The sequence below is a fragment of the Haliotis rufescens genome, unplaced genomic scaffold, assembly GCF_023055435.1.
Source record: "Haliotis rufescens isolate VD_foot unplaced genomic scaffold, xgHalRufe1.0.p SCAF_5, whole genome shotgun sequence".
NCBI classification, from domain to species: Eukaryota; Metazoa; Mollusca; class Gastropoda; order Lepetellida; family Haliotidae; genus Haliotis; species Haliotis rufescens.
The window spans coordinates 38,154,517-38,175,446 of record NW_025964223.1 but is presented as its reverse complement, the minus strand read 5'-3'; the positions used below and the strand labels follow the sequence as shown (position 1 = coordinate 38,175,446).

At 46.2% G+C, this 20,930-nt stretch overlaps 2 protein-coding genes across 5 annotated transcripts in view; one reads left to right on the top strand and one right to left on the bottom strand.

The window, feature by feature from the left end:
• Window positions 1-3,017: 3,017 nt before the first annotated feature.
• LOC125373280 lies at window positions 3,018-5,423 on the top strand. The gene is made up of 2 exons (XM_048384279.1): window positions 3,018-3,950; window positions 4,824-5,423. The coding sequence occupies exons 1-2, from the start codon at window positions 3,018-3,020 to the stop codon at window positions 5,421-5,423; spliced, it is 1,533 nt and encodes a 510-aa protein (XP_048240236.1).
• A 3,183-nt stretch (window positions 5,424-8,606) lies between these two features.
• LOC124116337 (glutamate synthase [NADH]-like) overlaps window positions 8,607-20,930 on the bottom strand; it is a 129,130-nt gene continuing 116,806 nt past the window's right edge. For all 4 annotated transcript variants that reach the window (XM_046477634.2, XM_046477635.2, XM_046477637.2 and 1 more), the window contains 9 exons: window positions 18,147-18,233; window positions 17,841-18,026; window positions 14,490-14,579; window positions 13,892-14,051; window positions 12,603-12,772; window positions 10,797-10,964; window positions 10,340-10,442; window positions 9,156-9,323; window positions 8,607-9,031 (listed from right to left, as the gene is read on the bottom strand). In XM_046477634.2, the coding sequence (XP_046333590.2) occupies window positions 8,901-9,031; window positions 9,156-9,323; window positions 10,340-10,442; window positions 10,797-10,964; window positions 12,603-12,772; window positions 13,892-14,051; window positions 14,490-14,579; window positions 17,841-18,026; window positions 18,147-18,233 (1,263 nt within the window). In that variant the 3' untranslated portion in view covers window positions 8,607-8,900. The remainder of the gene's footprint in view (window positions 9,032-9,155; window positions 9,324-10,339; window positions 10,443-10,796; window positions 10,965-12,602; window positions 12,773-13,891; window positions 14,052-14,489; window positions 14,580-17,840; window positions 18,027-18,146; window positions 18,234-20,930) is intronic.

Sequence of the window (20,930 nt, the reverse complement as noted above, 5' to 3'; positions counted from 1 at the left end):
AATTATCATGAGACGACCCCTCTGATGCTGGCATGCCCTGTAGTGTTGTATAGCAAGTGCATTGTGTATTTGCGCTGTTCCTCCTACCCTTGTGCCACCCTCCGTTCAAGATGTCAACTTGTACACATAACATGATAGTTTCTTAAACAATATTTTTCCAGTGATGGGAATAAAAATAACAAACAGATGCAATTGTATTGCAGGGTATTCATTGCTGTGTACATATTAACATTTAATAGATTATTCCTGATTTTGAGTTATTTTGCAATTCATCGTTCTCATTTGGATCCAAATGAACTGTAATAAGAGGTCGGAGTGACAAGTCGATTCCAGATTTCTTAGCAGAGACATGCATATATCCATCGTACTTCTTGTTGTGGACCATCCTCTACCCCTTTCTTCACAGGGGTTACAACTTATCCTGGCTTACCAGTAACTGACTTGATCACGTCCATCTACATATTCCCCAAGGCTTTACAATACAATAACAAGGACAACCTGAAGTGGAACATGTTTATTGACCTGAAGATTTGGTCACCAGCACACACAGCAGCAGTCTCCGGGTGTGAGACTGTACAGAGGTAATTACAGCCTTGTGTCGGTGGGACCCCTTCACAGGAGGAAACACTGATCAACATCATCATCATCATAACAACCAATAAAAGCAAACAAGAAAAATATTCATCAGTCACACAGAGAATAATAGACATAATTCTAACAGAGAAAAGCAAACAGCCTGTATCCCATATGTCACAACTTGATAAGAATACGTGAAATGTTAGACAGCCACAGCTGGCTTGGAGATACTGATGGGCAAGTCTAAATACAACAAATGACATGCACTTCATGACATCAAAAATGAACTACAGGTGCTCATACAAACAAAGATGCCATTCATGGTTTCTGATGTCAGATAACTGCCATATGTCCAACATTGTAATGTCCAGACCTGACTATCATAGGCTGAAATCAGACATTTTACATCATGTAAGAACAGTCACGTTTTGGCCCTTCTATCAGTCAGGGATTAAATAAGAAATAGTTATTATTATTTCTTTTCATTTAAAACTGAGTTCAAAAGTAGCAAGTGCATAAGTAAAATTATAGACCAACTGACCTGAAAAGCAGATGGAAAAAATATCTATTAAATAAAACAATAAAGTACAAATAGTATTAAAAATCACTTTCAAGAAATAAACATCACAGAAACCATAGTTCAACAAATGACACTCAACAGTATGTTATTATGGCACAAACTAACTAAAATGTAAGTCAACAACTTTGGTAAGTCCATCGGTTCTTTGAATAACTTTGTTGTGTGAGCATCCACATTCTTAGAATCTATATGGTATAGATAGCAGATCCTAGCTAAATGATATTTCAGGTTTCATCAATCCTGTAACTCGATAACAATTTGCATCCTCTTTCTAATGTAACAGTAATGGAAACAACTGTGAGCATGTATCAGGCTTAAAAACATTCAAAAATCGGTAACAGAATTTCTATTGTGTTCCGAAAAGGACAACAAAACAAAACAAAATCTTGACCAATGCTAATTTTCCTGTGTACTACCGTATTTTCTTGAGTATATAGCGCACTTATTTTTTAAACATACAGCTGTGTAGAAGGGGGTGCGCATTATACACGCAATAATAAGTTTTGATGTCCTGTACCCACCCACCCAACCCCCCCCCCTCCGTACAGAGAATGGATACATATATCATAAATGCCATACTTTGACTCGTTAAAAGTCATATTTGTTATAGTTTGATGATTCTATGTCAACACGTAGTTCTTGCGATCACGTGCGCGGGAGCCTCGACAGTGACTGGTCAAACTGGTTCCACGTAAAAAAATAGTAACCGGCAATAGCAATCAGCTGCTTCGCTTAAGGTTGTAATTATTTTAAATATATTTAGTAAAAGCTGCAACTAGAATAACAAGATATTTGGAATATATTATTCCTGGTAAAAAAAATAGTTTCAGGTACAATTTTTGACGATCTTTGCATTTTTCACGTAAAGTTATATAATTTGGTGTGTCTTGACCGAATCACCGGTAGATTCCAAGAACGTGTGAACAGCTGATTGCTGTTTCTGGTTTAGTTACGAGAAAATACACAAGGTAATCTTAATCCCTGGATGTAAAACAATGCCTAGCAGAACAAAAAATACAATTTAAACGGTAAATCAACATGTCAGGTGATTTTTTTATCTCTAATTTCAAATTTGTACTGACCAGGTTTCTCAAGTTACGTTGTATTTTTTTTTCTGCGCATAATATTCTGATTGTTTTTTCCAAAATATTGAATCCGCTAGAGGTGCGCACTATACTCAAGAAAATACACATTGATCCATTATCATCCCTGACTTTCAACTTGTCCTCCACTACATCTTGCAATTGATGTTCATAACCTTCTCATACCAGTATTGAAAAAAAACACAGTATGAAACTAGGTAGCTATTTTGGCAATCTAACAAAGGTTACATACTCTCTCTCAACAGTACAGGTGTCCATATGATAAAGCAGCTTGAGCTGTCTCCCTTGGTTTCAAGGATTTCTTCCTTTTAGCAACTTTCCTTCTGTCCATGCTCTGTGTTCTATCTGGACTACATAGTGCTGAGCTGTTTATCATAAAATCCTTTTTCAACACCTATGCTATCATTGAGCCAATACTTTTGAGTCTACAAACTGAAGCAATTTGCCCAACACACCCTTGTCATATCTTATGGAAGCCTGGAATATGTAACCTGTACAGGTTGTTAGGTCTATGTAAATCTGAAGCACTTTCCCAATCATAGGATTGTCTGTTTAACAAACTGGAATTAGTAAAGAAAATTTTGTTCTTTTGTTGTGTGAATACATGAGAAATGTTGGGTGGAACTTCAACCTGGATATGTGTAACAATGGTTGGCTATACAGGTAAACAATAACAGGTTAACAACTGGTAACTATTTACAACTAAGCTACATTTCAAGAAACATACATCATCCACTGCACCAACCGTCACCTAAATTATGACACACATGTGTAATGTACACCAGTCCCTACACCCTTCACTGCTGACAGGGAGACTGTCTAGTCTGCAGTCCCAACACCCTCCACTGCTGACAGGGAGACTTTCTAGTCTGCAGTCCCTACACCCTCCACTGCTGACAGGGAGACTGTCTAGTCTGCAGTCCCAACACCCTCCACTGCTGACAGGGAGACTTTCTAGTCTGCAGTCCCAACACCCTCCACTGCTGACAGGGAGACTTTCTAGTCTGCAGTCCCAACACCCTCCACTGCTGACAGGGAGACTGTCTAGTCTGCAGTCCCAACACCCTTCACTGCTGACAGGGAGACTGTCTAGTCTGCAGTCCCTACACCCTCCACTGCTGACAGGGAGACTTTCTAGTCTGCAGTCCCTACACCCTCCACTGCTGACAGGGAGACTTTCTAGTCTGCAGTCCCAACACCCTCCACTGCTGACAGGGAGACTGTCTAGTCTGCAGTCCCAACACCCTTCACTGCTGACAGGGAGACTTTCTAGTCTGCAGTCCCTACACCCTCCACTGCTGACAGGGAGACTGTCTAGTCTGCAGTCCCTACACCCTCCCCTGCTGACAGGGAGACTGTCTAGTCTGCAGTCCCAACACCCTCCACTGCTGACAGGGAGACTGTCTAGTCTGCAGTCCCAACACCCTCCACTGCTGACAGGGAGACTTTCTAGTCTGCAGTCCCTACACCCTCCACTGCTGACAGGGAGACTTTCTAGTCTGCAGTCCCAACACCCTCCACTGCTGACAGGGAGACTGTCTAGTCTGCAGTCCCAACACCCTTCACTGCTGACAGGGAGACTTTCTAGTCTGCAGTCCCTACACCCTCCACTGCTGACAGGGAGACTGTCTAGTCTGCAGTCCCTACACCCTCCACTGCTGACAGGGAGACTTTCTAGTCTCAGGGAGACTGTCTAGTCTGCAGTCCCAACACCCTCCACTGCTGACAGGGAAGACTGTCTAGTCTCAGGGAGACTGTCTAGTCTGCAGTCCCTACACCCTCCACTGCTGACAGGGAGACTGTCTAGTCTGCAGTCCCAACACCCTCCACTGCTGACAGGGAAGACTGTCTAGTCTCAGGGAGACTGTCTAGTCTGCAGTCCCTACACCCTCCACTGCTGACAGGGAAGACTGTCTAGTCTGCAGTCCCAACACCCTCCACTGCTGACAGGGAGACTTTCTAGTCTGCAGTCCCAACACCCTCCACTGCTGACAGGGAAGACTGTCTAGTCTCAGGGAGACTGTCTAGTCTGCAGTCCCAACACCCTCCACTGCTGACAGGGAAGACTGTCTAGTCTGCAGTCCCTACACCCTCCACTGCTGACAGGGAAGACTGTCTAGTCTCGGGAAGACTTTCTAGTCTGCAGTCCCAACACCCTCCACTGCTGACAGGGAGACTTTCTAGTCTGCAGTCCAAACACCCTCCACTGCTGACAGGGAGACTGTCTAGTCTGCAGTCCCAACACCCTCCACTGCTGACAGGGAGACTGTCTAGTCTCAGGGAGACTGTCTAGTCTGCAGTCCCAACACCCTCCACTGCTGACAGGGAAGACTGTCTAGTCTCAGGAAGACTTTCTAGTCTGCAGTCCCAACACCCTCCACTGCTGACAGGGAGACTGTCTAGTCTCAGGGAGACTGTCTAGTCTGCAGTCCCTACACCCTCCACTGCTGACAGGGAGACTGTCTAGTCTGCAGTCCCAACACCCTCCACTGCTGACAGGGAAGACTGTCTAGTCTCAGGGAGACTGTCTAGTCTGCAGTCCCAACACCCTCCACTGCTGACAGGGAAGACTGTCTAGTCTGCAGTCCCTACACCCTCCACTGCTGACAGGGAGACTTTCTAGTCTGCAGTCCAAACACCCTCCACTGCTGACAGGGAGACTTTCTAGTCTGCAGTCCCAACACCCTCCACTGCTGACAGGGAGACTGTCTAGTCTGCAGTCCCAACACCCTTCACTGCTGACAGGGAGACTTTCTAGTCTGCAGTCCCTACACCCTCCACTGCTGACAGGGAGACTGTCTAGTCTGCAGTCCCTACACCCTCCCCTGCTGACAGGGAGACTGTCTAGTCTGCAGTCCCAACACCCTCCACTGCTGACAGGGAGACTGTCTAGTCTGCAGTCCCAACACCCTCCACTGCTGACAGGGAGACTTTCTAGTCTGCAGTCCCTACACCCTCCACTGCTGACAGGGAGACTTTCTAGTCTGCAGTCCCAACACCCTCCACTGCTGACAGGGAGACTGTCTAGTCTGCAGTCCCAACACCCTTCACTGCTGACAGGGAGACTTTCTAGTCTGCAGTCCCTACACCCTCCACTGCTGACAGGGAGACTGTCTAGTCTGCAGTCCCAACACCCTCCACTGCTGACAGGGAAGACTGTCTAGTCTCAGGGAGACTGTCTAGTCTGCAGTCCCTACACCCTCCACTGCTGACAGGGAGACTGTCTAGTCTGCAGTCCCAACACCCTCCACTGCTGACAGGGAAGACTGTCTAGTCTCAGGGAGACTGTCTAGTCTGCAGTCCCTACACCCTCCACTGCTGACAGGGAAGACTGTCTAGTCTGCAGTCCCAACACCCTCCACTGCTGACAGGGAGACTTTCTAGTCTGCAGTCCCAACACCCTCCACTGCTGACAGGGAAGACTGTCTAGTCTCAGGGAGACTGTCTAGTCTGCAGTCCCAACACCCTCCACTGCTGACAGGGAAGACTGTCTAGTCTGCAGTCCCTACACCCTCCACTGCTGACAGGGAAGACTGTCTAGTCTCGGGAAGACTTTCTAGTCTGCAGTCCCAACACCCTCCACTGCTGACAGGGAGACTTTCTAGTCTGCAGTCCAAACACCCTCCACTGCTGACAGGGAGACTGTCTAGTCTGCAGTCCCAACACCCTCCACTGCTGACAGGGAGACTGTCTAGTCTCAGGGAGACTGTCTAGTCTGCAGTCCCAACACCCTCCACTGCTGACAGGGAAGACTGTCTAGTCTCAGGAAGACTTTCTAGTCTGCAGTCCCAACACCCTCCACTGCTGACAGGGAGACTGTCTAGTCTCAGGGAGACTGTCTAGTCTGCAGTCCCTACACCCTCCACTGCTGACAGGGAGACTGTCTAGTCTGCAGTCCCAACACCCTCCACTGCTGACAGGGAAGACTGTCTAGTCTCAGGGAGACTGTCTAGTCTGCAGTCCCAACACCCTCCACTGCTGACAGGGAAGACTGTCTAGTCTGCAGTCCCTACACCCTCCACTGCTGACAGGGAGACTTTCTAGTCTGCAGTCCAAACACCCTCCACTGCTGACAGGGAGACTTTCTAGTCTGCAGTCCCAACACCCTCCACTGCTGACAGGGAGACTGTCTAGTCTGCAGTCCCAACACCCTCCACTGCTGACAGGGAAGACTGTCTAGTCTCGGGAAGACTTTCTAGTCTGCAGTCCCAACACCCTCCACTGCTGACAGGGAGACTTTCTAGTCTGCAGTCCAAACACCCTCCACTGCTGACAGGGAGACCGTCTAGTCTGCAGTCCCAACACCCTCCACTGCTGACAGGGAAGACTGTCTAGTCTCAGGGAGACTGTCTAGTCTGCAGTCCCAACACCCTCCACTGCTGACAGGGAAGACTGTCTAGTCTGCAGTCCCAACACCCTCCATTACTGACAGGGAGACTGTCTAGTCTCAGGGAGACTGTCTAGTCTGCAGTGATATGTTGACAGGTGGCAATCACCTCCTCATCACATGAAATTAACAAGCAGACATTGCATGATTGAAGCCAATGTGATGTAAGAGAAAGATTACTACGGAATACTTCAGACATATGAAGAGCAATGCATGACACTCATGTGATTTATAAGCTTAGTTTGTTTTCGTTGAGTACTTAAAGGGCAACTGTTTCCATGGTAACAATAGTGATACAATAATGTCTGTTTCGGTAAACAACACATCAATGAGAAATATGGTGCATGTACATGACATGTACATGTGAATGAAATAAATTGGATCATCAACTTCCTTCGTCAAATCTCAATCTGTGTTCTGGCTTTGCAATGAACAACAACATGAACAGTACATGATGTTCTTAACAACAAATAGAATGTTTCTGATTTTTGTAAATCAGTGGTGGAAGTTTTCTATAATTAATATCTATTAATTAATCACCATCCTCTTCATTTCAGATCTGTCAACTTCCATCATTTCCTGAACCATGAACCGGCTGTGCTAACATGAACAGATCTTGAGTCTTTTGAAAGACACAAGTCAGAAAGATCTTATTTTTCATGATGGTATTGCAATCTTTGAAATCACCGTTCTTTGAAAGCCTGTTTAATGCCATACATTATTTATTAATACAAACGCTTTATTCATTGGTCGTTGGAAGGTCTGTTTTCCATCTTTGATGCCGGGATATTAGGAATGCAGTCCCTACACCCTCCACTGCTGACAGGGAAGACTGTCTAGTCTGCAGTCCCAACACCCTCCACTGCTGACAGGGAGACTTTCTAGTCTGCAGTCCCAACACCCTCCACTGCTGACAGGGAAGACTGTCTAGTCTCAGGGAGACTGTCTAGTCTGCAGTCCCAACACCCTCCACTGCTGACAGGGAAGACTGTCTAGTCTGCAGTCCCTACACCCTCCACTGCTGACAGGGAAGACTGTCTAGTCTCGGGAAGACTTTCTAGTCTGCAGTCCCAACACCCTCCACTGCTGACAGGGAGACTTTCTAGTCTGCAGTCCAAACACCCTCCACTGCTGACAGGGAGACTGTCTAGTCTGCAGTCCCAACACCCTCCACTGCTGACAGGGAGACTGTCTAGTCTCAGGGAGACTGTCTAGTCTGCAGTCCCAACACCCTCCACTGCTGACAGGGAAGACTGTCTAGTCTCAGGAAGACTTTCTAGTCTGCAGTCCCAACACCCTCCACTGCTGACAGGGAGACTGTCTAGTCTCAGGGAGACTGTCTAGTCTGCAGTCCCTACACCCTCCACTGCTGACAGGGAGACTGTCTAGTCTGCAGTCCCAACACCCTCCACTGCTGACAGGGAAGACTGTCTAGTCTCAGGGAGACTGTCTAGTCTGCAGTCCCAACACCCTCCACTGCTGACAGGGAAGACTGTCTAGTCTGCAGTCCCTACACCCTCCACTGCTGACAGGGAGACTTTCTAGTCTGCAGTCCAAACACCCTCCACTGCTGACAGGGAGACTTTCTAGTCTGCAGTCCCAACACCCTCCACTGCTGACAGGGAGACTGTCTAGTCTGCAGTCCCAACACCCTCCACTGCTGACAGGGAAGACTGTCTAGTCTCGGGAAGACTTTCTAGTCTGCAGTCCCAACACCCTCCACTGCTGACAGGGAGACTTTCTAGTCTGCAGTCCAAACACCCTCCACTGCTGACAGGGAGACCGTCTAGTCTGCAGTCCCAACACCCTCCACTGCTGACAGGGAAGACTGTCTAGTCTCAGGGAGACTGTCTAGTCTGCAGTCCCAACACCCTCCACTGCTGACAGGGAAGACTGTCTAGTCTGCAGTCCCAACACCCTCCATTACTGACAGGGAGACTGTCTAGTCTCAGGGAGACACAAGTCAGAAAGATCTTATTTTTCATGATGGTATTGCAATCTTTGAAATCACCGTTCTTTGAAAGCCTGTTTAATGCCATACATTATTTATTAATACAAACGCTTTATTCATTGGTCGTTGGAAGGTCTGTTTTCCATCTTTGATGCCGGGATATTAGGAATGCCTGAACAGTGTCATCAAGGTCACTGACCTGAGGTCATCAATATCACCTTGAACTTCACCTCTCCCTCTCCACCACTCTACAGGTAACCTGTTCCCTCCCCTCAGTCCACTCAACATATCATTCCCTGAACATCAGTTGGAATGGACAATACCCCCTGGCCCGGCAAGGCTGGTCTGCCCCATGAGATCAGCATCAATCTGTCGGGCTGCCTGACGACCTTCTGCGATAGCCCACACCACCAGGGACTGACCTCGACGACAATCTGAAACAGGAAACAAACATGTCGTTATCACCAAGAAGAATCCACTCAAGGCCAATCAAAAATCCTGTATACAGAAACATAAATGATTCTGTTGACATATAATGTATTTGGAATGTATTCCTACCTCCAGCAGCGTAGAGGTTGGGGATGCTGGTGGAGTACTTGTTCCGTGGCGTGTTCACATTGCCGCGAGGGTCCAGCTTCACTGACAGCTCATCCACAATCTTCCTCTCTGGTCCAAGGAAACCCATAGCTAGCATCACCATGTCACATTTGTACACCTTCTCAGAGTCTGCAACAGATACACATGGATAAAGTCCAACAACAGACACACATGGATAAAGTCTAACAACAGACACACATGGATAAAGTCCAACATCAGCCCCACATGCATAAAATCTTAACAACAGACACACATGGATAAAGTCCAACAATGGACACACATGGAAAAAGTCCAACAACAGACACACATGGATAAAGTCCAACATCAGCCCCACATGCATAAAATCTTAACAACAGACACACATGGATAAAGTCCAACAATGGACACACATGGAAAAAGTCCAACAACAGACACACATGGATAGTCCAACAACAGACACACATGGATAGTCCAACAACAGACACACATGGATAAAGTCCAACAACAGCCACACATGGATAAAGTCTCACAACAGATACACATGGATAAAGTCCAACATCAGCCCCACATGCATAAAACCTTAACAACAGACACACATGGATAAAGTCCAACAACAGACACACATGGATAGTCCAACAACGGACACACATGGATAGTCCAACAATGGACACACATGGAAAAAGTCCAACAACAGACACACATGGATAGTCCAACAACAGACACACATGGATAAAGTCCAACAACAGACACACATGGATTAAGTCCAACAACAGACACACAACTCTTCATGAAAGTAAACTTGATGTCATTGTGCTTTGGATCAATGGTTATTTCACAGATCCAAACAAATCCGAAAGTGGAGTTTTTCCTTAAGCTCTCTCTGAGTTAGGCAGGAATGAAATTGCTGTAAAACTGAAAACATCACTCTAAAAAGAAACTTAAGACAAACCATGATAAAATGAATATTCTGATTACTCGACTGATCTTGTACACACACATCAACCGATGTTGCAGTTTCATGCATATGATAGACTGGTACAAGGTAACAAATTATGTAATTTTTCAAAATGCTTGTTTAGTGCTAGAAATGTTGAATGTGAAGACATCTGACATGAACAAGCTAGCATGTTTTCAAATGAGCCTGTGAGAAATACAGATTGACTGACCAGGAACGTCAGCCATCTGCCAGCGCCCAGCATCATCCTTCTTCCACTCCACCAGGACAGTGTTGATGCCTTTCACGTGACCATTGCCGTCATCGATGAAGCCCTGAAATATTGGAATGGGTCCAGTAACACGTCATCCTGGAAACTTTGTGCAGCTGGGACGTTCTACTGTCACACTGAGCCATGGAAGAAGACTACCACATGACAGGAGTAAATATTGCTTAACGCCGCATCAGCAATTTTGAAGCTATTCGCTGTGACACCACATGATACACATGATACACATGACAACAAATCACATCTGTCCTCTCCTAATCTGACGTTGTATTAAGCAGCAGCTTAAATACTAATAACCTTATTAAGCATGCTGCTAGACAGAAAATTGTGTTTTATAACTCGTCCTAACCAAAAAATTAGCAGATCAAATTTTGTAGTAGGTAACACCCTTTTAACTCACAGTGCTCTTGATATTGTAGATGCGTGGGTCGCTCCCAAACTTGACCTTCACCTCTTCGTGACCATAGTCAACCCGGAAGATCTTGGGCCACGTAGGCCAGGGGTTGCTCTCTGCTCGGGACGGGGGTGGTACTGGCAGGATCTCAAATGATATAACACTCTTGGCCCCCTGGAATACAGAACACAGCTTATAATTAATAACAGTTTTAAAATCACAAGGCATATCTGTTGTACCATTCCTAACAGTCAGTAACATAGTAACACACACATACCATGGGGTGTTACTTGATGGCTGGACACTTTCACCACCAGGCAATCCCATAATTCTACATAAATCTAAGGCCTAATGTTCAAGTGTCTTGCTGTGTGTATGACAGGACTAATGTTCAAGCATCTTACTGTGTGTATGACAGGACTACTGTTCAAGCATTTTACTGTGTGTATGACAGGACTACTGTTCAAGTGTCTTACTGTGTGTATGACAGGACTACTGTTCAAGCATTTTACTGTGTGTATGACAGGACTACTCTTCAAGTGTCTTACTGTGTGTCTGATTGGCCAACTATCCCAGCATTTTACTGTGTGTCTGACAGGACTACTCTTCAAGTGTCTTACTGTGTGTTTGATTGGCCAACTATCCTAGCATTTTACTGTGTGTATGACAGGACTACTCTTCAAGCATCTTACTGTGTGTATGACAGGACTACAGTTCAAGCATCTTACTGTGTGTATGACAGGACTACTCTTCAAGCATCTTACTGTGTGTATGACAGGACTACTCTTCAAGCATCTTACTGTGTGTATGACAGGACTACTCTTCAAGTGTCTTACTGTGTGTATGACAGGACTACTCTTCAAGCATCTTACTGTGTGTATGACAGGACTACTCTTCAAGTGTCTTACTGTGTGTATGACAGGACTACTCTTCAAGTGTCTTACTGTGTGTATGACAGGACTACTCTTCAAGTGTCTTACTGTGTGTATGACAGGACTACTCTTCAAGCATCTTACTGTGTGTATGACAGGACTACTCTTCAAGCATTTTACTGTGTGTATGACAGGACTACTCTTCAAGCATCTTACTGTGTGTATGACAGGACTACTCTTCAAGTGTCTTACTGTGTGTATGACAGGACTACTCTTCAAGCAACTTACTGTGTGTATGACAGGACTACTCTTCAAGTGTCTTACTGTGTGTATGACAGGACTACTCTTCAAGTGTCTTACTGTGTGTATGACAGGACTACTGTTCAAGCATTTTACTGTGTGTATGACAGGACTACTGTTCAAGCATCTTACTGTGTGTATGACAGGACTACTGTTCAAGTGTCTTACTGTGTGTATGACAGGACTACTCTTCAAGCATCTTACTGTGTGTATGACAGGACTACTCTTCAAGTGCCTTACTGTGTGTATGACAGGACTACTCTTCAAGCATCTTACTGTGTGTATGACAGGACTACTCTTCAAGTGCCTTACTGTGTGTATGACAGGACTACTGTTCAAGCATTTTACTGCGTGTCTGACAGGACTACTCTTCAAGTGTCTTACTGTGTGTTTGATTGGCCAACTATCCCAGCATTTTACTGCGTGTCTGACAGGACTACTCTTCAAGTGTCTTACTGTGTGTATGACAGGGCTACTGTTCAAGCATTTTACTGTGTGTATGACAGGACTACTCTTCAAGTGTCTTACTGTGTGTTTGATTGGCCAACTATCCTAGCATTTTACTGTGTGTCTGACAGGACTACTGTTCAAGCATCTAAATGTGTGTATGACTGGCCAACTATCCAAGCATCTATCTAACCTGTCTCAAGGATGTTCCGATGCAGTCGTTGCCAGTGTCTCCGCCACCAATGACGATGACGTCCTTGCCCTTGGCATTGAGGGCTGGTTTGTTGAGTTGGGTCCCTTGCTGTTTCTGCTGCCAGGTCTCCAGGAAGTTCATGGCGTAGTGGATGCCTTCCAGATCACGGCCTGAAATATACAGTGAAACATCATCATTTTGTTGCATGAATTATGACAGGGAAAATACAAATCTCCAGGTCACGAGACACTTTGTAGGGTTGTCTCAAAGTTAAGTTGATGAAGGTTTGCCCTGTTAAACTTCAAACTAAAAATCAAACTTCAGTCTTGTGTTTTATCTATAATTAGAATTGATAACATGGTCAGGAGCCTCATAGGACATATAGAAAGAAGAATACTGCACAGGGAGAAGAGAACACAACGCAAAGTACCACAGTAAAATATCAGACCTTTTGCCACCAATTTATTTGGTTCTACTGTCACTGGGAACCTTCTATAGACGTTAGAGGGTGCCTATTACAGTCATGCCTCCTCTGGTTATGGCAAATAAGAACATGACTCCTTGAGTATAAACATTTCTGGAGATCAGGACTCAACCAGCATGGGCACATCTGGAGGTCAGGACTAACCCAGCATGGGCACATCTGGAGGTCAGGACTCACCCAGCATGGGCACATCTGGAGGTCAGGACTCACCCAGCATGGGCATATCTGGAGGTCAGGACTCGACCAGCATGGGCACATCTGGAGGTCAGGACTCACCCAGCATGGGCACATTTGTAGGTCAGGACTCATCCAGCATGGGCACATCTGGAGGTCAGGACTGGACCAGCATCTGCACATCTGGAGGTCAGGACTCACCCAGCATGGGCACATCTGGAGGTCAGGACTCACCCAGCATGGGCACATCTGGAGGTCAGGACTCACCCAGCATGGGCACATCTGGAGGTCAGGACTCACCCAGCATGGGCACATCTGGAGGTCAGGACTCATCCAGCATGGGCACATCTGGAGGTCAGGACTGGACCAGCATCTGCACATCTGGAGGTCAGGACTCACCCAGCATGGGCACATCTGGAGGTCAGGACTCACCCAGCATGGGCACATCTGGAGGTCAGGACTCACCCAGCATGGGCACATCTGGAGGTCAGGACTCACCCAGCATGGGCATATCTGGAGGTCAGGACTCACCCAGCATGGGCACATCTGGAGGTCAGGACTTACCCAGCAAGGGCACATCTGGAGGTAGGGACTCACCAAGCATGAGCAGATCTGGGAGGTCAAAACTCACCTGGAATGGGCAGATCTCGGGGCCATGTGGCCCCAAGACAAAGCAGTACAGCATCATTCTCCTCCATTAGCTTAGCAGCAGACACTTCCTTCCCAATCTCTGTGTCTGTTACAAAGGTCACACCTTCAGCAGCCATCAGGTCCACACGACGCTGGACAACCTGCAGGGAAAGTCCAGTGTCAGGAGATGAGAACTCACAGATAATGTTCTTACTCAGTGAGTGTGTCATCTAATTAAGGATGGTACAGCTGTTACAAAATGTACTAAAACATGGAAGATTTAACTTCGCAGGAAAGCTGATAATGCTTAAGAAGATGAGGACAAATATATAATGCTATTGTATGCACCAGACACATTCTCTCTGACAGTGATGGGGATACATATTTTTCTCTGCTTGATAAAGCTGTCTAGTCGATCAAAACACCAGATTTAGGTAACAAAACATTGTGACAGAAATCAAATGTAATTAAATGGGATTTTAAGTCTACAATGTTAACAGGTTGATTGACAAAAGGTCAACTAAACCTGTTACTAAGATTTGTGAGTATGTTACCATCAAGTCACGACAGGTTACTGAATCTAACCGAAATCAACTTACCTCTTTTGACAGTTTCATCGTGGGGATTCCGTACCGCAGCAGCCCCCCAACACGGTTATTCCGCTCGTACACCGTAACAGTGTGCCCCGCCTGCAACACAAGGGGTCTGGTCACTCAACAATACAGAAATCAGCAGTATCCATGCCATGAAAAGCCCAGCATATATAGACCAGCATATATAGCCCAGCATATATGGCCCAGCATACATGGCCCAGCATACATGGCCCAGCATACATAGACCAGCATATATAGACCAGCATATATAGACCAGCATACATAGACCAGCATATAACCCCAGCATAGATGGCCCAGCATAGAGAGCCAAGCATATATAGACCAGCATATAACCCCAGCATATATGGCCCAGCATACATAGACTAGCATATAACCCCAGCATAGATGGCCCAGCATAGATAGACCAGCATACATAGACCAGCATATATAGACCAGCATATAACCCCAGCATAGATGGCCCAGCATATATGGCCGAGCATACATAGTCCAGCATACATAGACCAGCATATATAGACCAGCATATAACCCCAGCATAGATGGCCTAGCATACATAGCCCAGCCTACATGGCCCAGCATATATGGCCCAGCATACATAGACCACCATACATAGACCAGCATATATAGACCAGCATATAACCCCAGCATATATGGCCCAGCATACATAGACCAGCATACATAGACCAGCATATATAGACCAGCATATAACCCCAGCATAGATCGCCCAGCATACATAGCCCAGCCTACATGGCCCAGCCTATATGGCCCAGCATACATGGCCCAGCATACATAGACCAGCATATATAGACCAGCATATAACCCCAGCATAGATGGCCTAGCATACATAGCCCAGCCTACATGGCCCAGCATATATGGCCCAGCATACATAGACCAGCATACATAGACCAGCATATAACCCCAGCATATATGGCCCAGCATACATAGACCAGCATACATAGACCAGCATATATAGACCAGCATATAACCCCAGCATAGATCGCCCAGCATACATAGCCCAGCCTACATGGCCCAGCCTATATGGCCCAGCATACATGGCCCAGCATACATAGACCAGCATATATAGACCAGCATATAACCCCAGCATAGATGGCCCAGCATACATAGCCCAGCCTACATGGCCCAGCCTATATGGCCCAGCATACATAGAGCAGCATACATAGACCAGCATATAAACCCAGCATATATAGCCCAGCATACATGGCCCAGCCTTCATGGCCCAGCCTACATGGCCCAGCATATATAGACCGGCATATAACCCCAGCATAGATGGCCCAGCATAGATGGCCCAGCATAGATTCAGCATAGATGGCCCAGCATAGATGGCCCAGCAAAGATGGCCCAGCAAAGATGGCCCAGCATAGATGGCCCAGCATAGATGACACAGCAAAGATGGCCCAGCATAGATGGTCCAGCAAAGATGGCCCAGCATGGATGGCCCAGCATGGATAGCCCAGCATACATGGCCGAGCATAGATGGCCCAGCATGGATGGCCCTGCATGGATAGCCCAGCATAGATAGCCCAGCCTACATGGCCCAGCATAGATAGCTCAGCAAAGATTGCCCAGCATATATGTCTGAGCATAGATGGCCCCGCATAGATGGCCCAGCATAGATAGCCCAGCATAGATGGCCGAGCATATAACCACAGCATAGATGGCCCAGCATAGATGGCCCAGCAAAGATGACCCAGCCTACATGGCCCAGCAAAGATGACCCAGCAAAGATTGCCCAGCATAGATGGCCCAGCATAGATGGCTTAGCAAAGATGGACCTGCATAGATGGTCCAGCATAGATGGCCCAGCATGGGTGGCCCAGCATGGATGGCCCAGCATGGATGGCCCATTATGGATGGCCCAGCATAGATGGCCGAGCATAGATAGCCCAGCATAGATGGCCCAGCATGGATGGCCCATCATGGATAGCCCAGTATAGATAGCCCAGCATAGATGGCCCAGCATAGATGGCCCAGCATAGATGGTCCAGTAAAGATGGCCCAGCATAGATGGCCGAGCACAGATGGCCCCGCATAGATGGCCCAGCATAGATAGCCCAGCAAAGATGGCCGAGTAGATAACCCCAGCATAGATGGCCCAGCAAAGATGGCCCAGCATAGATGGCCCAGCACAGATGGCCCCGCATAGATGGCCCAGCATAGATGGCCCAGCATAGATGGCCCAGCATAGATAGCCCAGCATATAACCCCAGCATAGATGGCCCAGCATAGATAGCCCAGCATATAACCCCAGCATATATAGCCCAGCATAGATAGCCCAGCATATATAGACCAGCATAGAGAGACCAGCATATATAGACCAGCATATATAGCCCTGCATATATAGACCAGCATATATAGACAAGCAGACATAGCCCTGCATATATAGACCAGCATATATAGACCAGCATAGAGAGACCAGCATATATAGCCCTGCATATATAGACCAGCATATATAGACAAGCAGACATAGCCCTGCATATATAGACAAGCATATATAGACCAGCATAGAGAGACCAGCATAGAGAGACCAGCATATATAGACCAGCATATATAGACCAGCATAGAGAGACCAGCATAGAGAGACCAGCATATATAGACCAGCATATATAGCCCTGCATATATAGACCAGCATATATAGACCAGCAGATATAGACCAGCATATATAGACCAGCACATATAGCCCAGCATAGAGAGACCAGCATAGAGAGACCAGCATATATAGACCAGCATATATAGCCCTGCATATATAGACCAGCATATATAGACAAGCAGACATAGCCCTGCATATATAGACCAGCATAGAGAGACCAGCATATAAAGACCAGCATATATAGACCAGCATAGAGAGACCAGCATATATAGCCCAGCATATATAGCCCTGCATATATAGACCAGCAGATATAGCCCTGCATATATGGACCAGCATATATGGACCAGCATATATGGACCAGCATATATAGACCAGCAGATATAGCCCTGCATATATAGACCAGCAGATATAGACCTGCATATATAGACCAGCAGATATATGTGGGTGTGGAAGAGATAAACCAGGACCCCATTCTACAGAGTAATGTCAGCACACAAGTTGTCTTAAGTCTGTGTTAAAGTATCAGCGTAAGGCAAAGGTAAGCTATGACTGTTTTGTGAAACGGGCCCAGAAGTTGATAGCACAAACAACAATTCAGGCCAGCAGGGTGAGACACACAAATCAGCAAGGTTGCTCAAGCCCGAGGGGTTGTGGCCTTTCTGATCCTGATCTCAATGGAATCCTCACTGACAAACTGACTGAGTCCACCTAAATGCATTCTGTCACTATACCTTATTGAGTTGGGATGCAGCAGCGAGTCCAGCAGGGCCACTGCCAGCGATAGTGATCTTCTTCCCTGTCCGTTGTGCGGGAGGCTCTGGTTTGATCCATCCCTGCTCAAACCCGTGGTCGATGATGGCATTCTCAATGTTCTTGATTGTCACAGCTGGCATGTTGATGCCAAGCACACAGGCACCCTGAAGTGATATATACAAACAAGATGGTAAATAAACTCCAATAGTCTGTGTCTTCTTAGCCTATTCTATGAGGCAATCTTTGAGTTTAAATAACAGAAAAATGATCCTGGTGTAACGTACCTCGCATGGTGCTGGGCACACTCGGCCGGTGAACTCAGGAAAGTTGTTTGTCTGTAGAAGCTGATCCAGGGCCTGTTTCCACTTGTTCTGTACACAGGGATAAGTACATCGGTCAGTAGGATACACAGGGTTATATACAGTCTCAACACACAGTTGTTTGATGGGGAATGTATCTGGACGAGTGCTTGATATCAACAGCAAGTATGATACCTTGCTATGGGGGCACTGAAGAACAGGCTACACACAGTGTACCTATGTAGGCAACTGACCATGCGGCGAAACCGCATTATCAGTGGTTCATATTGGGAAAGGGAGGTCACTCTAATTTCAAATGGGAGTTATCTCCCTTTTTTATAGTATTTGCGTGACATGGCGTCAGCCACACTGTACGTTGTTGTTGGTCCAGCTATTACATGCCCAGCTTATCCCTCAGGTAAAATGTATTCTTAATTAAATGACAGAATGCATTATATATTTATGTTTCCATCCGTACATCTAAGATTCGTTTAGTGCTGATAACCATTTCCTAAAATGTGGGCCCACATTGTTCCCGGTGGTGATCGAAACAAACAGGGTAGACATTCTTCCGTCATAGTGATTGCAACAGGAGGGACCACATTTATAAATCGCTAAGCTTCATTAGCTTGGCTTACTTATAACCAATTTCTAAAATGTGGGACCACTTCTTCCGTCATATAGTGATCGAAAAGGTGGGCCCACATTTGTAAATCGCTGGGCTTCATTGGGTTGACTAAGTCATTTAGTGGGCTCTCATTTGTCATTACTTTGCATGGGTATGTGGCATTATATATTATTCTCATTTTGTAATATTGATGGGAAATATCTTAAGTGTGACGCTCATTCCACAAAAGGCACATTAAGTCTTTGAAGTTTGAATAAGGTCGTCAAAGCTGACCACACTCGTTCCATAATAGTTTTGCAAAAATAGTTACAAAGCAAGAAACTTAGATCTACTTCAAATTAAATTTAAAGAGGCAATACCACTCATTCTACTTTTTCTGGTATAACACATCAATCTAATCATACGTTTTGGTGGCGATATAAGCCTGAAAATATGTCTACACTTGAATTGAACTCAGACATGATACAAGCCTCAAAATTTTCCAAGAACTTGTTCCATAAAAGGAATAACTCATGAATATTAATGACCCCACGACCTTGTTTGGCGATGTTCGTAGAAGTGAGTTCTGCTGTAGTGTCTTCGCATTTGTACTTTCTAATCTTGTAGAATTTTCCTATTCGGAATATTCTATAAGTAATACGTTACCACTGTTATACCGAGGCTGTTGTCTCCCACAACTGCTGCTATAGCGAAATCTACCACAGAGATCTCAATTACCTCATGCAGCACGTGCGTAGCCACCTAGCTGCCATGTGACACCCTTCACTCTTGTCTCTTGCGAGAGCAAGTGCTCGGGGGACGGACGGGCGGGCAGCAGCCCAGTGGTAACGTATTACTTATAGAATATTCCGAATCGGAAAATTCTACAAATTACATTAAGTAATACGTTACCACTGTTATACAGAGGCTGACTACCACAGTAGGCGGTGGGGAGCACCTACAACCCGAATCCAGACTGCTAGCGTTCCTTCCGACCAGCGGAAGTAAACACCAAGGCGGAAGCACTCGATGCGCATGCACCTAGCTAGGCGTTACCCTATAGGAATACCAAAGCACTGTCAAGCGCATACCGTAAGGCTCAATCGTCATTGCCAAAACGATTGGTGACTCCAAACGGCCCCACTGGATAGGTATTTCATCGCCGCAGCGGATGAGAACACTGTATCTGCGTGAGCTAAATCTAAGATCAGGTTAAACAGTCGAAAGAGGGAAATTAATTTCATTCAGACTGTATATCCCCGAGCAAGCCTACTTAAAGTATGTAATAGGCGCGTGACCTAATTCCAGTATTCGTAAGCATGTATCACAAGGTTGGAATACACGACAGACAATTAAATGCATAATTGTCAAAATACAAATAAGGACAAAACACACAAAAAGCCGCCTCACCTGTGGTGTGAGTGCGCTAGTTTGCACGGCGTGGGAACATTGGAGATGACCCAGATTGACCACCATGCAAGGACTGACGACTGCGGAGTTTGGAATTGCGCTGGACACACCCCCTAGATGACCGCTTGTGCCGCGATCAACGGCCCAAGACGGTGCACCCCCTCCACGTCTTCATCAGAAACCTTTCTGAGGTAATGATTGGCAAAAACCGAGTCAGAACGCCAGTAACAACCTCGTAATATTCTGTGAACAGAGATATTCGAGTGTAGGGCAAATGTTGCCGCTAGCGCCCTGATCTCGTGCGGGTTTGACCCCGCTACCGGTAACCCCCGAGACCGGTACGCCAGATTGATGACAGAACAAAGCCACAACGCAATCGAGTTGCGAGTTAATGTCAACCGTCGAATTAGGGTTACACGATATGAACAGACGCTCACGCCCTTGTCTACGTTCATTCGAAGCCTTAAGATAATACTTAAGGGCCCTAACCGGACACAGCGCTCTGTCCTCAGTATCAGCAGGATGTAAGATTTCTTTGAGTGATCTTACAGTGAATTCTCTCTCCGTTTGCCCGATTCTCTGATTCTTGGCGACGAAGCCCATGAGCAGGCCCAGGCTGACCGCTCCTTCGTCACCCCTATCGAATCGTACCTTGGCGACATCGAGTGCATGAATTTCGGATACACGTGCCGCCGTGGCAAAGGAGAGGAGAAATGCTGTTTTCCAAGTCACATGCCAGAACGAAGCACTAT